Source organism: Mirounga angustirostris, unplaced genomic scaffold (genome assembly GCF_029215605.1).
Source record: "Mirounga angustirostris isolate CCGP_5_RB_7025 unplaced genomic scaffold, mMirAng1.0.hap1 SCAF_5, whole genome shotgun sequence".
Classification (NCBI taxonomy): domain Eukaryota; kingdom Metazoa; phylum Chordata; class Mammalia; order Carnivora; family Phocidae; genus Mirounga; species Mirounga angustirostris.
In genome coordinates, this window is record NW_026991713.1 from 67,639,988 (window position 1) to 67,659,120 (window position 19,133).

Genomic DNA, 19,133 nt, shown 5'->3' on the forward strand with positions numbered 1-19,133 from the left:
AGGCTGGACTTTATAACTGGGATTATGTATTGACAAATGATACAATAGTTACCATTTATTGGGTGATTACTGTGTTTCAGATGCCCTGCTTTGTGTGGATTATCACAGTGACTCCTCATTTTACAGATGAGGACACTGAGGCAGCGGGAAGTGGGGGCAGCTGTGGTAATGAGAAGCCGAACTGGGTTTTCAGTTCCAGAATTGCATAGCAATTGTGCCTTCCATGAGCTTCTCTAATATATTTGGTGCCAGAAGTACATGTAGCTTTTCTTCAGGTGACTAACAACTGGCTTCTAGCTTAATATACAGACGGTCCTATACTTAGCATGGTTGACCTTACCATTTTTTAATTTTACAGTGGTGAGAAAGTGATGTACATTCAGTAGACACTATACTTTGAATTTTTGATTTTGGTTTCCTTCGGGCTAGTGACGTGTGGTATGATGCTCTCTCATGATGCTGGGCAGCGACAGTGAGCCCACAGCTCCCTCGTGCAGTCACGAGGGTAAACAACTGATACACTTATAATTAGTCTATACCCATACAACTGTTCTGTATTTTTTTTTTACTTTCAGTACAGTATTCAATAAATTGCCTGAGATATTCAACACTTTATTACAAAATGGGCTTTGCTGGGATGCTAGATGATTTTGCCCAACTGTAGGCTGATAGAAGTGTTCTGAGCATGCTTAAGGGAGGCTAGGCTAAGCTACGATGCTCGGTAGGTTAGGTGTATTAAATGCCATTTTCAACTTGTGATGGGTTTATCAGGACATAACCCCGTTGCAAGTTGAGGAAGAACTGTACTGAGGTGATCTGATCGTTCTCTTTAGGTTTAATTTAAGGCAGCAGAAAAAGTCTCATTTCATGTGTGTGTGCAACCTTTTTTGTCAGATGAGACGTGACCTTATTTTCATCCCTTGATCTTGAGTTATGAAGGAGGTTGTTAAAATGAATGATGTCCTGCAACTGTCGCCTATTTCTCTGAAGCCTGATCTTAAATTAGTTTATATTTCTGCCAATGCAAAGGATATTTGAATAACACGGGCATAAATTATTATAAAAGGTGAACTTTATTTCTGATTTTAATGACTTCTCACAATTATGAATAACAGATCAAGGAGACATGATATGTTCAGGTGTGACAAATTACCTTCTTGGGATTTAAAATGTGGTTTTCAATTTAAGGTAACAAATGCTTATTGAGCATAAAAGGGAAAATAAAGAAGAGTAAAAAGAAAGTTAAAAATCACTCATAGTTATATCACTCAATAATAGCTTTAAAAATGTTGATATGTTTTATTCTATGTTTTTTCCATGGTCACAATTGTAATATATCAGTTAAGGTTCTAGCTGTAAGGTGACTTTGGAGGCAATGGGTGGGAGGGCAGCTTACAGAACTGATGGGAGCCTGGGGCATCAGAATTTGGAACAGGTAATAACCAAAGGCACCCTGATGGGCCAGCAAACAGGAAGGAAGATGCAGAGTGACCTGAACATAGCTGACCAGGATGCTGCTGCCCTGGCACATTGTGGGTGCCTCTTCACTCCCCTCCTTGGCTGTGCTCCATCAAGAATCTCAGGAAAGTGAGCACCTGGGTGGCTCAGTGGGTTAATTGTCTGCCTTCGGCTCAGGTCTTGATCCTGGAGTCCTGGGATCGAGTCCCTGCATCGGCTCCCTGCTCCGTAGGAAGCCTGCTGCTCCCTCTGCCTCTCTCTCTCTGTCTCTCATGAATAAATAAATAAAATCTTAAAAAAAAGAAAAAAAGGAGTCTCAGGGAAGAGTGTCTGATTGCTGGAGTGTGTCGTCAGCCCATTCCTGGCTATACCATGGGAAAGAAGAGGGAGGATTTGACGATTTTGCTTTTTGAATTGAAAAAGATAACTAACATGTAGTATCTTTATTGAATTTTTTGTGTGTACTGAGTAATATTCTGAGGCTTTCTTAAATTAACTCATTCACGTCCTTACAGATGTCCATTGAAGCAAGTACAGTTCATATCCCTGTTTTATAGTTGAGTGACCAGATGAGGTGCAGAGAGGTGAAGTAGCTGGCCACTCTTGGGAGGGGTACTGGGATGTGAGTCCTCAGGCTTTAGGGCTGGGGTGTTTAACCACTCTGTTCTGCTGAGCCTTGGCGGGGGGCAGAGAGGGGGCGAGCCAGTCCTGCCTCCCACTGAGACACCACCCAGTGGGAAACAGTGGGCTTCTGGAAATGAATATGGCTGTTATTAGAAAAATGATTCATTAAAATAGACCCAGTGTTCATTAAGATACTTTGTAACTTACAATTATGCAATAATCATATGTTCATGCAACTTCACATCTTCCTATGGTTTTATATATCTTAATAGTTACTGGTTTTGAAGATTTGGATTAACTTCTTTCAACCTGTTTTCCCTTCTTTTAATGAGAGCTAATACTTATTGAATCCTATCCATGTGCTAAGCACACTTCTAAGTGTTTCACGTCATTATTTGTTTTTCTCTTCACTACCTGTTTTTTGTGTATTGTGAATCTAAAATTCATTTTTTTTAATTGAGTGAATGATGCTAATGAAAATGTAGATTTTGGTAAAATGTTTAACTTCTGAAGTTGTTCTTGTTTGTAGGGCATGGTGTCAGCCCCATTGTTATTCAGGCTACTTCTAGTGCCTCAAGTTTAGGAATCCAGTGCAGGTGACATTTCTAATAGTATCTAGGAGGCTACCTGACAGCAGCAATAGGGTTCTTGCCTCAGTGTGTTAAGAACTGACAGGTTTATAGCAACAGGGCAGCGTGTTTGCTGATGTTATTTTTTTTTTTTAATGCAAACACCTCTCTATTATTATAGAATTTACTTGTTGAATTAAATGAATACTTGTGGGGCCCCTGGGTGGCTCAGTCCTTAAGCGTCTGCCTTCGGCTCAGGTCATGATCCCAGGGTTCTGGGATCAAGCTCCCTGCTCAGTGGGAGGCCTGCTTCTCCCTCTCCCACTCCCCCTGCTTGTGTTCCCTCTCTCGCTGTGTCTCTCTGTCAAATAAATAAAATCTTTAAAAAATAGATGAACATTCTTGACTTGGCCTTTTCCATCACCACCCTAGTGGAGGTGTTGGGTCCTCAAGAAGGTAGAAATCTAGGCTCCCCACGAGCTTTACTAGTCTATTTGGGGATGGGGCCAGTTTTTTTTCTGTGATGTTTGGTTGGAATAGAGTGGTTATTCTCTAAAAGTTTTTGTTTTATCAGGCTTCCCCTTTCCTGGCCCTTGGCTAAAGAGAGCAAGCTTTCGTTGGGAGATATATATATATATATATATATATATATATTTTTTTTTTTTTTTTTTTTTTTTTTTTTCTTTTTTGGTCTACACTCACTAGTGTTCCAGGTTGCTGGCTTCCTCAGCCAAGTCTGGGATATATGAGGCCAAAAGAAAACCTAGGAAGCCAGTACCTTGGGTCTGATTTTCTTTCTTTACTCCATCTTTTAGACTCTTCCTATGTCTGTTTACAATATAATGTTTAGTTGTACTCAGTGGGAGGAATAGGAAAAACATTAGACTCTATCTTTCTGGGGCTGGAGGTCATGTCAGTAATTTTGGAACTTTATTTTCCCTGGTCCCCATGGGGCTCTTCTCTGCACAGGTACCTGGAGCTGGAGAGCAGTGGCCATCGGAATGAAGTCAGACTGCATTATCGGTCAGGCAGTCACCACCCGCACACGGAAGTCTTTCCATACATTTTGGCTGATGACAATTGGCACAAGCTCTCCTTAGCCATCAGTGCCTCCCATCTGATTTTACATGTTGACTGCAATAAGTAAGTGAAATGTTCTCAGTTTATGAAGTGGAAGATTCTACGAAATGACTGTCAACTCACACTGCTTACTCTGATATTTCCTTTTTGCAGAATATACGAGAGAGTGGTGGAAAAGCCCTCCACAGACTTGCCTCTGGGCACAACATTTTGGCTGGGACAGAGAAATAATGCACATGGATATTTTAAGGTATTTTTTTGGCTAAGGGCTGATGATAGCATAGAAATATAAATGCTTTCTAATGAGTTTGGAAAATTATGTTTTGCTTTTTGTGGTGTGAAACAAAATGATTTATATATTTTTTCTATTTCGTCTGTTTTTTTTTTTTACACAGTGTTTTATTTAGCTGACATACAGTATTTTCTCTTTTTTCCTGAATAAATTTGATCTTTAGACATTACAGAGATAATCACAAAGTAGCAATCGGGAAACTAACATATCATTGTTGAGATTAGGCATTCAAAATAATAAATACCTAAGATGTTAATTTACAAATAAACTATCCGCCACTGAAGCGTCACCTTTGATGATACTTTTACATGGATGTTAATAACAGAGGATTGAAAACTTTTCAATATTCACTATTCATGGTCTTTTTGTACTACAGAATGTGAAAGGGGAATACATATATATGCACAATCTGTCAAAACTAGAAAGCAGTCATAATTTGTCTCTCTTTTTTTTTTAGTGCCTACTTTGAGACACTTCATAGAATTTCATCATTGTAGATGATCTAAAAGACATCTCATTTAAATTTCTGTATCTTAAGGATGAAGAAATAAAGTCCAGAAAATTGCTTGACTGCAAGCCCGTAGTGTAATCATTTTCCCCCAGGGACTAAGACAGTGCCTATAATATAGAAGTGGTTCAGCAAATGGTTGTTAACTGAAGAATAATAGGTGCTGAGTCTGACTCATGGATTTCTGGGTAGAGTAGGTACCAGTGATTTTGAAGTTGTGTTCTAAGTAAGCTCTGTAACCTGGGAAGGTGTTTTTTAAACTTACTTAAACTGTTTGTTACCTGGAAACCAGGTGCTTTCTATGTGTTATTCCTGAATCTTGGTAGTACTGGCCTTGATGCAGGCTCTTTTTTTTCTCTTTTACCTGTGCATAAACCTACTCTGAGGGGTTAAGTGACTTGCCCAAAGCCAGTCATGAGGAATTGATTCCATGTTCACAAATCCTAAACAATGAGTGCTTTTATACCACATGAGGGATGGCACATTTGTAGATGTCAAGTCTCTCCTCTTTTTAACCATGGCAGTCTTTCCCATGGAGCTTGGATGTGGCCTTAGAATCCTTCTCACGCATCAATTATGTGTACTATCAGGGTCATAATTTTTACTGTAGACTGTGAGTGGTGTCCAGGGGAGTTGTGCAGTGTTTAACTGTACATGGTAGCCTTGTTTTCATGTCGCTGCTTCCAAGTGATAGAAGTTTGTATAGAAGTTGCCTTTTTAATCCAAACCCCAAGCAAACAACAGATCCAGCAATTCCACACGGTATGCTACAATATTTATCATTCACATTGACACTTTTCTTATACTATGCTATTAATTAGATTAAACATGTAGGAGATACAGGCCAATATTTGACTGGTATATTTTGTAGGTACATTCAAAATTGTCTTGATAATATGCTGGTCCTGTCACCCTGTCATTAGACATTCTGTTTGCATTTTTCAGAGGAATAAAGTGAAATATTAATTAAAAAGTATATAAAGTTGATGAAGGAAGAGAGAGGGGTGGTAGATGAAAGGGACAGCTGGAGTGTGTCTGATGAGTTAACCGTTGGCCTTTGGTTTAAGAGCCCAGGAAGATGGAAGCTAATGAAGCCTTAGTGACTAAGGATACATGTAAATTTTACCTATAGACATGTGATGTGGCCCTCTGTGTAAAAGGGGTTATTTGCTGCTGGAATGTTTAAAAATTTCACGCTAAACTTTCTGTACTCCTAAAGACTTGTCGCTAAGTCTTGTGGCAGCTGGTTAATGAATCTATTGTCCTTTATAAATTGACGAATTAGTTCTAAAAGGTCCGACTGAAAAATGAGAAATGCTCAAATGAGTATTGCATTTATGACTCAGTTTTTCTATCTGTTTCTTTTTGATGGCTGCAGTTAATTTAAAATTGGTATCAGTTTCACTGTTGCTGAAACCAGAAGTGATTTTCAGGTTGATTTTTAAAGGTCATTTTCAAGCTTTTCTCCAGTGGCTAAGTAAAAATAACTTCTCAAAACAACATGACTATTCCCTCTTAATTGTATCTTGACATTTAATCTTAAGGCTTTAAAAATATTATCAATAGGAGAGTACATGGGTAATCATCTATTTTGCCTGATGTATTTCTTTCCCTTTGGTCTGAAGTAGAAGGGATGTATTCAAAAAATGTTGTTTAGGGATCTTGGTGCGTCTATCTTGTAATGTTTTCCTTCATGAACTTGACTGTTGAACATAATTTGGGTAGATGAAAGTAATACATCTTTTTAAAAATTTTTTGCACACAGGGTATAATGCAAGATGTGCAATTACTTGTCATGCCCCAAGGATTTATTGCTCAGTGCCCAGATCTTAATCGCAGTAAGTCCATTAGTTCTTGCACTGTGTGATGAAAAGTGTGCTTCTTGCTTAATTTTCTCCAGAATGTCAGTTTGAAATCGGAGGTCCGATATATTAGTTGTCAGCATGGACTTAACTAGATTGACCTCCTTATACATACAACTTGACCAATGTAGTGTTTGTAATTCCAGCCTGTCCAACTTGCAATGACTTCCATGGACTCGTGCAGAAAATCATGGAGCTGCAGGACATTTTGGCCAAAACATCAGCCAAGGTAAAAGCTACTTAGAAATTGAGTGCGGGGAGCTCAGAAATCCTTGAGGTTCTTCATAGTTTGTTTTTTTTTTTATAACCACAAATGTTCACCTTTGAGACTTTTCTTATACTATACTGTTTGCTGGGATTGAATTTAAATCTCTGCTCAAGGAAAGGGCTTATAAATTTTCAAACCCTAGCCATCTGTGTAACAAATGATCAGTAAATCAGAAATGAGGCAGATTACCTGATTTTCACACTGCTTATTACAGTAGGATTTGTTTATTTTAGTTTTTATTAAGCTTTTTTTTTTTTTTTAAGATTTTATTTATTTATTTGACAGAGAGAGAGAGATAGCGAGAGCAGGAACACAAGCAGGGGGAGTGGGAGAGGGAGAAGCAGGCTTCCCGCCGACCAGCGAGCCTGATCTGGGACTCGATCCCAGGACCCTGGGATCATGACCTGAGCCGAAGGCAGACGCTTAACGACTAAGCCACCCAGGCGCCCTTATTTAGCTTTTCTTTATAAGGATGGAGATGAGGGAGCATTGTAAAGAATATGGACACTGGAATTATGTCAAGGGAATGGTCCCACGGATGCTTTCTACCACTGTGTTGCTGTTGTAGGATTATTCACAGTCCTAAGCATGTATCAAGTTTCTTTGCAATCTCACCAGACTGTTGTCAGCTTGCATAGTAGTTACTGAGAACCTGCAAGTTGTCTCGTATATCTATGATTTGTTTCTGACACGACATAAATTCTGAAAATTTTCTTCACTTGAATAAACATGTTCATGAAATTAAACATTTTTAAAAATGAAAAATGCTTTTCAGCAGCGTGAGTGATGCCATTTTTACTTAGCCCCCATTTATATCTTATAAATCATGCTTTTTTTTTCAAAGGCAAGAACCAAATTTACCTCAAAAAGAAGAGGGGGAAAAGCTTTTCTTTTAAAGGATAGGCTTCAATATATTGATGACAATAACAGATGGGCGCAGCCATCATTACTGCCATATGCAGAAAAACATCCGACGCCTATTGAAGTATTTTGCCTTTCTGTTGCTGGAATGGTGAACACTGTGAACCCCTTCCTTTGCCACAGCTGTCTCGAGCTGAGCAGCGAATGAATAGATTGGATCAGTGCTATTGTGAGAGGACCTGCACCACGAAGGGAACCACCTACCGAGAATTTGAGTCCTGGACCGACGGCTGTAAGAACTGCACGTGCCTGGTATGGCTTCCGCTGAGAGTTCAGATGGAGGGAACGCAGATGCCCCCATTCTTTAAAAATTTATTAAAACAATGTAATCATGAAAATTTCAAGACCCATTTCCTCAAGACACAGCACTAAAGTGCCGGCCAGCCCGGTCAAATTTAAAGAACTGCGTGTTGCATTATTAAAGACACTTTCTAGCCCATAAAGATGATTATGGCTTAGGAATACTATAAAGTTTGAGTTTATTGGTGCACACATGAAGTTAGCAATTTAAATTGGGTTAGTGAAGGTGATTCCCAAAGGATTCTATCCGTTATCCTTAACATTTCAAGAGATTTTCCCCTCACGGGTTTATTAATGCATTTTAATATAACTAAATTATATGCAGCATGAAATACTGTCACCAGATTGGGCCATACTAACAAATAATGGAGTTTAACTTAGCAATCTTTTAAAGTTTGCTAATACAGTACAATAAGAATGAGAGAATTTAAAGAAATACGATTTCTCTAATTGTGCACTCATAAAGTAGAAATATTTAGTGCATTACTATTTCAAAAATAGGTTCATTTTCAAAGAAAAGGTCAAGACTCATTCGGTTTTTAAATTTTAAATTTCACATGAATTCATCAGTTAAAAGTCATTTATTGGAAAGAAGCCAGAGGTCTATGTGAATTAGCCTTTAAAAGAAATTTCTCCAAATTTATCAGGTTTGTTCAAAAACAGAATTTCATGCATTAAAAAAGTTAAAGCTACCTCCGAAATAGTCATATGTGTGTGCATGTATGTGCATGCATCATATGATTTCTATTCGGGAACGTATAATCTTCCCACCAAAATTATAGCACTTTACCAATACAGTAAAGCCTGCCCAACGTGTTAAATGGGAGGCAAAAATCGAATTGAGTAAAATGCAAGAGGTGTATAGTGAGGTCAGTAAGGTGACTAGAGAAGCAGCTAGCTGCCTGGGAGTTCTGGATGACCTTCAGGAAATAAATTTCTTGCCATCCTGTTTGCGGTTGAGTGCTTCTCATGGTGGTTGTCAGCACTGCCTCGTGGTGGTGCTTAAATATCCATGGGAAGATTCTGGGTCCCAAGACTGGGTCTGCAGGATGGCAGCAGCTATTCCAGAAATCCCCTGGCTTGTGGGTGCTCATTTTGTGCATAATCCGGGCAGACATGAGGCTTACCCCTAGCCTGCTGTCAGTGTGTGCTCCTCCCTTCCACCCATGTTCTCATCCACCTCCCTCAGAAGGGGGAGAACTCTAGGGTGTGTAGCATCATCACTGGACAGAAGATGGGAGCCAATCACCAACTGTGTTAGGGCCCAATACGTTTTACTGCGGGTCTCCGTGCTATGGGTTTTACAGTGTAATAACCACAGAGAATAGTGGTATTTATGACATTTTATGTGAAGAGTTTAGATTTAAAGATATTTTAAGATTTAAAAAATATTTTCAGGCTATCAAACTGCAACTTGGGAATTCTTTAAATATTGCTTTCTTCTCAGAATGGAACTATCCAGTGCGAAACTCTGATCTGCCCGGTTCCTGACTGCCCCCTTAAGTCGGCTCTTGCATACGTGGATGGCAAGTGCTGTAAGGAATGCAAATGTGAGCATAACTTTTATGATGAATACTTTGTTTTGGCAAAAATAAATCTTTGTTATTAATAAATATTCACCCATCATTGGTTTGATCTGGGCACCCTAAAAAGCTTTTAGAAATGATGCAGATGGGAAGAATACCTTCTTTACTTTGGTTGATCAGTTCTTTTCCATTTCAAAATGCTATACTTGTATTTAACAGGAAAATTCTTTTCTTGGAGGAATCTGTTCTGTATAGTGACAGTAGTAGGAAAGATCTGTAAGAAACTTAGTGGTAGGCATTTCTCTCATTCCACTACTTGATACAAATACCTCCTAAATAGGTTAAGAATGGTCCACACTCAGCCATGGGGACCAAGGAAATCCATGATGCAAGTGAGTTTGGATAGCATGTTATCATAGGATTGTCCAGTGTGGATGGGGCCGTGGTGTCCATTCATAAAAAAAAAAGGCTCACACTCCTGAGTGAGGAAGCTGTGTGACCTTCGTAGTAGCCGTGTGGTTCACTTCTGATGTCAGGAAATGCTCTCTGAATTCATAGCTGTCCTGAAATGAGTTCTATATCATTCATTCAATAACAAATCGTTGCATTTATGTCACTTACACTTTAAAAGACTGTCCTTAAACTCTTGTTAAAAGGAGCATTTAAAATTTAGCTATTTTTGTCCAAAGGAATAGGAAGCTATGTAAATGGAGTTGTGATGAATTTTGTAGGAGATACAGGGCTATGTGAGTGCAGTATCATCATACATGCAGGAGCAAAGACGGAGAGGTGGGGGAGGGGAGGGAAAGAGACGGGGAGAGAATGAATGGTTGCTTGTGCTGGGGCTTTTGTTCGCCCTGCTCCGTTTACCACTGCCATGCCCGACTCTTGCCTACGTAGTGTGCAATGTGCTGTTGCTGGTCAAAGTGACAAGTTCTCAGGCAGGAATCAGGAGGTCGCTTTGTAGCCCATTGATTTAATTCCCTCAGGAGCTCATTTATATTTAATTTTATTAGACTTTACATTGAAGCCAGTCCATTTCCCGAAAGTATATTAGCCTAGTCAGATAGGTTTGGCTGAACCAGGAAGAACTGAATGCAATTTTTCTTATATGTGTCACTAGCTAATTTCCTCAGTGAGGAGTCATCTGAGTTCCTTGAACTTGTCTTAGTATCTGAAAGCTCGTGGTGATGTTCTGTAGTTTTCTTTGTAGATAGACAGAGATAAGAGGAAGCAGGGCCCTTTCTAGGGCTTTATATTCATAACACAACAATAGCAGGAATCAGACTTTTTGCTTTAAATTCTTTTATCCTTCTTTGCACACGTACTTCTACACAGTTACCCCTGAATATAACAGATTTGCATTAAGTGATGTCAGTTTTATTAGAGCAGGCTGATTGAGATAATGGACCATCATGATAGATGCATTAGTCAGAAGTAGTGAATTTCAATTCTGATTTTACCATTTGTCTCTGTTACCAACAGTCAGCTGCCTACTAAATCAGACAATGCTTGAAATCTTCCCAACAACAGGCACTTAGACTTAATGAAATGGTAAAATATTTTGAGATTTATTAATGCAAAGTGGTTCTGGCAGACTTTGGTGTTAATGATTGAAAATCGACTGTGTTTGTCTCATGTATCATAGAGAAAGCTGCAAGTAAGTAATCAGTGAGGGGGACCACAACATCCCTGAAGTAATGCCAAAATAATTTATTTGAGTCTTTCATTTTCTATGGTTAAAGTAGTAAGGATAAAGTGACTTTGTCCTTCTGGTTCTATTTAGTGAATGAATGCCATGGAATATAGAGGATTTGTGCCTATATTTGTATTTTTAGTATTCGAAGTACTTCTAATTCTGATGAATTCGGCGCTTTACAAGAGCTAGCAAGAAATTTTCTGTAAACACCAACAGACTTTTTTTTTTTCCTAAGGGAAATAAGGAAAATTTAGGTCTTACGGTAAATATTTTTAAAGATTACTTGGGAACGTGTCTTCACATGCACAATTTAAAAACCAGTCAGTAAAAATATTTCAGGAAATGTGCTTCTGAAAAGTTTGCAAAAACTTATTTTATAAAAGAAAAGGTAACATTTAAACTAAATTTAATAATCATTAACAGACTTGCTTATTCAGACTTTAATATGTGCTGAGAGAAGCAAATAGTTACGTAAGAGTGAGTGTGTATGTGTGGTGTGTGTGTGTGTGTGTGTGTGTGTCACTATTACATATGAGGTGAAGCAGACAGTCTCTTTTTCTTATGTTAGTGTTCCCAGTATTACCATTGTTATACTTTATGAGAACTTAATTCCGGTGGAGTATGAATTGAGCTGTATGTTTTTTACTTTTTAAAAGAGAACCATAAGCCTTCCTCTTACACCCTGAGCTCATCCTGTCTTTGCAACTCTGTTGCTCAAAGGCCTTTTTAATGACATAAAACTAACAAAATATATGTTTTACTGAGACCCATTTAAAGAGATTCATCACTTGTTTCTAAAGTCCTTGGAAGGGAAAACATATAACCTAACTGCTGAATTTGACTCTGCCAAGATTGAAATGAACAAAAGAAGTGCAAGTGGCCAGTGGTTTTTTGGTGTTCTTTATTGAATGCTTTCCGGCTCGCTTCAACAGAGTTGTTTGCGCAACCCTGTTCTGCAGTCCGCTTTATATTTTCCCTCTGTAACTTCAGCTCCAGCTCTTTATCCACATATAAATACTGGTGAATAGTAAGAAGGTTGTTGTTCTGGGAAAGAAGTCAAAGAGAACCAAGCCTGTCACTTTTCTTTATTTGAATCTACAGAAGCAAAGTGTTGGAAGGAGGGAACTAAGCCTCTTCCTGCTCCTATCCCTGAGCTATTGTGGTGGAGTTAAACAGAGAAAGAAGATCCAAAGGCAGGAAATGCCAGCACCAAATAATTACGGTCATAATAATCACAACTACAATGAAGTCATAGGGTTAGAAGGCGCGTAACTCTGCTCTTCAATGTGAGCTTTACAACAATTCTATAAGGCAGGCATTGCTTCCGTCTTCCTAATAAGAGCAAGTGCATGACTTGTCCAAGAACACACAGTTAATTAGTTGGAAGTCACAGAGAAGTTCCATCTGGAAGTGCTGTGCTTTTTGAGCCTACCTCCTTCTTTAAAACCATCTGCTACAGGAGCACCTGGGTGGCTCAGTCAGTTAAGCATCCGACTTTTGATTTCCGCTCAGGTCATGATCTCGGGTTGTGAGGTTGAGCCCTGCCTGGGGCTCTGCACTCAACACAGAGTCTGCTTTTTCCCCTCCTTCTGCTCCTCCCCTCTGCTTTCTTTCTCTCTTAAATAAATAAATAAATAAATAAATAAATAAATAAATAAATAAATAAATAAATAAATAAATAAAATTTGAAAAACAAAAACAAAAACAAAACATCCGCTACAGTTAATCTAAGTGATTTACTTTTATCCACTGGTAACTAAGCTTACCGTGCGAAAGTGGTGCAAAGTAAGCAGGCTTTGCTTCCATCCCTCTCTTCTCCTTTTTCAGCCACCATCACCACATCCTAGTCACAGGCTGTCAACTAGCCAACAATGAGATTGACTGACACGAATTCAAGATAACTCTACAAAATGTAAAATATAAATACTTTGGGTGACTTTAACTCTGAAATAGGATGAGGTCCAACCAATTAAAATATGTAAAATCTCAACCCAGGTTAAGAAAACAAAAAGAATTGTCAGAAAATAATTGATCAAAGTTCTAGCAAATAGGAAGTTACTGAAAGTCACTGAAATAAAAAAAAAACTAAAGATTCAGTTTTGAACACAGAGCCCTGTTTCACGGAAGAGGTGATTCATGAAAATTGGGTATCTGAGGCAAATCTGAACTAATACTCTAGTGTCTTTTGCAGAGGAGGCTCTGTTTAAAACAACAATAACAAGGAAGGCAGATTTCCCCTTCTTTTCTGGAGAGGCATCAAATATGGGAAATGTGAATGTGACCATCAAAACTGGTTGGTGCTTGTCTAGTAACACTACTGCTTTATTTTAATTAGTACTGTCTCAAAGAGGCCAGATTTATATGAATAAATTAAAATCATCATTCTTTTGATTGAACAAGATCAGAGTTTCAATATATAATATAGATTACATTTTAATATGCTCTGTGGTGATTAGACAACAGATTTATTAAACCTAATTTAAAAAGTCCTGTCAGCTTAGATAAAATGAAGTTATTATAATGTCTTTACATACTGAGCAGTTAAGTATGTGGTTAATAGAGCTAGATTTTCTTTCTGGGTTTATATTCTGGCTTTACTACTTATTAGCTGTGCAACTTTAGTCAAGTTACCAAAACACTCAGAGTCTCAGTTTACTTTTCTGTAATAGTTATATCTATTTTATAGGGTTAGGCTGAGGGCTAAATGAGTAATACATGTCAAGTGGCTTGGAACAAGGTGAGCTATTATTATTGTTTTTGTTAAAAGAACTCTTTGTGTTTTAATTCATGAAAGTGGAGAGCAGTGAGATTGTCTCATTGGGTCATAGATGTAAAGCTACACAGGACCTTAGAGATCTTCAGAACAGTCATTTGCTTTGGGGGAGGGAAGGCTTCTTTATCTCTGTTTTACAGAGGAATAATGAGGCCAGGGAGGTTAAATGACTTTTCTGCGATCACACAGTTAGTATGTAATGCAAGGTAATTTTTTTTTCCAAATTGTGTTCTGATATATGATACTACTCCCTTCAAGGCACTCTCTTCCTCAGTATTTTGGATAAGGCTTGACCAAGGTTGACAGTAAGAACCAATTTATCACGCATTATATGTTCTTTTATATCTGACTTCTTTCATTCAAAATCCTGTTTGTGACATCCATCCATATTTTTGCATGCAGATGTCAATTATTCATGCTTATTGCTGTATATACTCCATGTGTGTTAATGTACCACAATCCAGTCTATTATTGAAGGACAGTGGGGTGCTGTCCAGTTTTGGCCTATATAATTAGTCCTGTAAACATTCTTTACATGCTTTTTGGTGTTATACCTGCCTGAGCAGAATTGCTTGTTTGGGGGTTAAAACTGTTTTATTTAATGGCAAAACCTTTTCTAAAATTGTTTTGCCAAACTGTTTTCTAAAGTGGTTATGCGAGGTGCTCCACACCTTACTCACACTTGGCATTTTTGATCTTTTTAATTTGAGGCATTATGATAAATGATGTTAGCACATGATTAAATTTGCATTTCCCTGATGACTCATGAAGATGAGCAACTTTTCATATATTTATGGGCTATTTTCATTAATTTTAAATAATAGAAAAGAAAAGCAGATTATTTTATATGTACACTTTGCCAAAGAGCTTTTTTTTTTCTTTTTCTTTTTGCTCTTGGGAGGAGGTGGTAGTTTGGGAGGTTTAACTCTTGTATATTCACATTAGTGTGCAAATATGGATGATTCTAGCCCTGTCACTTAAAATGCATAGCAAAGTGGGGACAGAGATTAAATGACTGCCACTTAAGTAATCTGGAGTTTTTTTTTAAAAAGATGAATGACAGTATAATAAAACTGATTCAGAGACTTTTGAATATGTAAGTATAGGGATGAGGAACAAAAATCAGTGGGATATAATTCACCGTGAGTTTCTTTGTTCTTAAAAATGAAGAACACAATTTATATAACATATATAGGTTACATTATAAAAGAAAATCATTCTGGAGCAACATAACCAATAAACTTAGCTGTCTCTACAGTAATACTGGAAGCATGGGAAATATGCTGTATGTGCTTGAGGTTCTCATGCATGAGCACAATTATAAATTAGTTGGCATTATAGAGACATAAGGGGCTACATGCCAGAATGCCAGTGCTGACCGAGGGGATCTATGCAGTAATGAAAAAGATAGAAATAGCAATCAAAAGGAAGATGTGTTGTTTTACTATCAGATGCAGTATTTTTAGAAAGCTCTCTGAAAGTCTGTAGTTATTAGAGAATATTATGTGACAGCAAACAACTGAATGAGCTGAGAGATAATGGTATTGCTGTAAATCATGTGTACCACCCTCCCCGGAGCTGCCCAGGTGTAATCTGAGACTAGCCCCCATAAGCAGGGGGCAGGGGGAGATGAAAGAAAGAGGCAGGCCACTCCAGGTTGGTAGGTGGCAATTTTAATAATAGGGAACTTACAGATGAGGCTTGTCTTGGGTGGCAAGACTAACCGATTCCCGCATCTGCCCCCCAAATCTTCAGTTTATAGAGGCCCTAACTGGCTGGGTTCAGTCACATATACTGTGCAGGTGTTTTTTGTTTTTTTTTTTTAATTATGTTATGTTAGTCAGCATACAATACATCATTAGTTTTTGATGTAGTGTTCCATGATCCATTGTTTTCATATAACACCCAGTGCTCCATGCAGTACGTGCCCTCCTTAATACCCATCACCAGGCTAACCCATCCCCACACCTCCCTCCCCTCTAAAACCCTGTTTGTTTCTCAGAGTCCATAGTTTCTCATGGTTCATCTCTCCCTCTGATTTCCCCCCCTTCATTTTTCCCTTCCTTCTCCTAATGTCCTCCATGCTATTCCTTATGTTCCACAAATAAGTGAAACCATATGATAATTGACTTTCTCTGCTTGACTTATTTCACTTAGTATAATCTCCTCCAGTCCCATCCATGTTGATGTAAAAGTTGGGTATTCATCCTTTCTGATGGCTGAGTAATATTCCATTGTATATATGGACCACATCTTCTTTATCCATTCTTCTGTTGAAGGGCATCTCGGCTCTTTCCACAGTTTGGCTATTGCGGACATTGCTGCTATGAATATTGGGGTGCATATGGCCCTTCTTTTCACTACATCTGTGTCTTTGGGGTAAATACCCAGGAGTGCAGTTGCTGGGTCATAGGGTAGCTCTATTTTTAATTTTAAGCCCACATCATTATCTGAAGCCTAAGCCCTTGGAGCAGACTTTGGGAGTGAGAAAGGAAAACAGAACCCACATTCCAAGGACAGAGGAAGAGGTGAGGAGCCTCTGAGTGCCTGGGTCCAGCTCATGAGTCAATCGGTGGTCATGGTTTTTTGATGAAGTTCCCCAACACTAGGTTTGGATTCAGTCTTTTCTCCCCCAAATTAACTTGATTTGGTATTTAAAATAGTAGTGGATAAATCATGGAATGAATACACTTTTCTAAATCTCTATGTATATGTGGAAAAAGAGCAAGAAAATAGTTCACTTGTGCCTTATTCAAGATAATTAAGCTTATGATAGGGAATATTTTCACTAAACATGAATCAGCTAGGTTTTATTAAAGAGAGTTTATCAAGATAATCCTATAGGCTTCTTAAACAGTATCATTAATTTTGTGCTAATACTTTTTCATAAACTCTTCAAAAAGGCATCGGTCATGCTATCTTTTAAACATTATAAAAACTGATAAATGTCAAATCAGTGGAAAAATACTGAACTGGCAATTTATTAATAAGCAAGAATAACTAACAATATAGCCTTCAGATTAATGACTATATGAGACATCGCATGATACAGTTGAATGAGCTTTAGAAAAACAAAAAATTTACTGTGATTAGTCAGCTTGTAGCAGAGCGGGGATGCCAGGAAAAGGCAGGGCAGAATCAGAGGGTGATGACAGTATGACAATGATTTAGTTGCTGTGTCTTCCACGCCACAGTCCAGAGTAGTAGAAGTTGTCTGACTCTCTCAGTCTTCATAATCCTAGTACAGCATTTTTAATGTTTTAACTAAAAATAATGCATGCATACAATAAATAGTCCATCCATCCGAATAGATGTGAAATAAAACATAAAAATCTCCCTTTTTCTCCCTCCCCTCCCAAACTGTCCTTCCAGATGATTCTCAGTGCACCCACTGACATATGCACTTGTAGGCTTTGCATAGATGGTAAATGATATCACACATTTTCCTGGACTTTATCTTGGACGTTTTTCCATATCCGCTAACTTTTTAAGTGGCTGCATATCACTCCAACATATAGTTTAGTATAATTTTATTTTTTCTCCATCAAAGGATATTTTGGTTGCTTCTAATCTGTTGTTGTTTTTCTCTTTAAAAACAATATTGCAGGATGTCATTTATAAGTAATCTTGGTGCATTTTTATGCGGCCTTGTCTCCAGGGTAAATTGCTTATGATGGAATTGCTGGGTCAAAGTTTTTGGCACTTTGAAATATTGCCAGCTCTTGCCAGATCATTCCAGAAGCTGGTCTTGGGTGTTTTTCCCCTTTAAGGAGGAGCACTAGGTGGCAGCGCTGAGGGAAGCCTGAAAACATCACTTGTCTCTGCCCTTTCACTAGGTCTTTGAAAGGGCATCAGGGTGATTTTTTTTTTTTTCTTTATCCAGCGACCTTGACAAGGCAATAGCAATCCATGGGAGATCCTTCAATGAGAGATAGTCCGTGGCAGCCTGAACTTTCTTGTTTTACCACAGTGTTGATGAGCTGATGAGCTCATGTGAAATTACTGTTGAAGTTAATTGCTGTTCTGCATCTTCAGTAAATTCCATTGATGGCATAAGAGTATACTGAATTTATTTTGTCTGAAATGAGAGTAGTTTTCCAGGAGACATAACATGGGGGACTGCCCTCTGATTCTGAGGCATTATGCTGTGCCTATTTAATCATGTTTTATTTTAAAATAATAGAGAGTACTCAGCTTCTAGTTCTTCACTCTGAATTGTAATTTCTCTTCATTATTCAGATTCTTGAATAAATGTATTTTGTGGATTTTTATTATTTTTCATGCCCCATTACATTTTCTCAAAAGAATTTCTCTGCCCATCTAATGACATTGCTTAAATGGCCTAAAACTCTTCAGAAGAAAGCTTTATGCAAATCTGTCTGTAATAATAATTAAATCATACTGTCTGGCACAATTCTAGGAGACTGAAAATGGGACTCTTTAGGTGATCAGGAGGCTAGTCTTCCTTAGTGGTGTAAAGCTTTGAAACAAGTGAAAGGATTTCAGATTTATACCCAAGCAAAAGAGTGATAATCTAGATATCATTCATATGAGACTCAATTTAAAGAGAAGAAAAACACTTATCTTAGGCAGAAAAATGCAGCTTCTTATCTGAAGTGTTGTTACGTAATTGTTTTAAAAATGAGCTTATTTTCTTCTCACTAGAGATCATACAAAATGGCATTTTGAAATTAGAATAGGAAAAATAAGATATGTGCAATTTAAAGCATCTTACAAGTTGATTTTGGCAATTATGTAGAAAGTAGTAACTCAGGAAGAAAAACTGCATAATAAAAGTAAATGGACATCATAGTGCCCATCGCAGAATAAAGCCAGGACATCTACCATCCCCAGCAAAATGTGTAAAACGCAACTCAGCTGCACTGGGCTCCCTACTGGATGCCTTGAATACTTGATGTGGCCTGTGTTCTCCAGGATGTATTTACAGATTGTATAAAATTAGCATAGATTAAACATTAAATGAAGAAAACACAATGATACAGGAGTTCAGTGTGAGGAAGGGTCAGAAAGGAATTTTCTTTCTCAGTTTAGAGATGGTTTTGTTCAGGCACGTTTCTTTTTATGCAAAAGCTGGCCCCCAATTCAAAACTAAATAACTATAAAAATGCACATGAAATCACATGAAATGGCTTAAAAAAATTGTTCTGGGGTTAGTGGGGCTAAGAATGGAACTTGGGAATGTTAGGTTTGTAAAATATCTATTCGTTGGAATGGCTGCTGTAATCCCGTGGC

General features: G+C 38.0%; 1 protein-coding gene across 1 annotated transcript in view; it reads left to right on the top strand.

Annotated features, from left to right (window-relative positions):
• NELL2 (neural EGFL like 2) overlaps positions 1 to 19,133 on the top strand; it is a 326,039-nt gene that overhangs the window by 80,695 nt on the left and 226,211 nt on the right. Inside the window, exons 4-9 of the mRNA XM_064591364.1 lie at positions 3,621 to 3,794; positions 3,885 to 3,981; positions 6,297 to 6,369; positions 6,540 to 6,622; positions 7,706 to 7,834; positions 9,330 to 9,432. Of these exons, the coding sequence (XP_064447434.1) occupies positions 3,621 to 3,794; positions 3,885 to 3,981; positions 6,297 to 6,369; positions 6,540 to 6,622; positions 7,706 to 7,834; positions 9,330 to 9,432 (659 nt within the window). The remainder of the gene's footprint in view (positions 1 to 3,620; positions 3,795 to 3,884; positions 3,982 to 6,296; positions 6,370 to 6,539; positions 6,623 to 7,705; positions 7,835 to 9,329; positions 9,433 to 19,133) is intronic.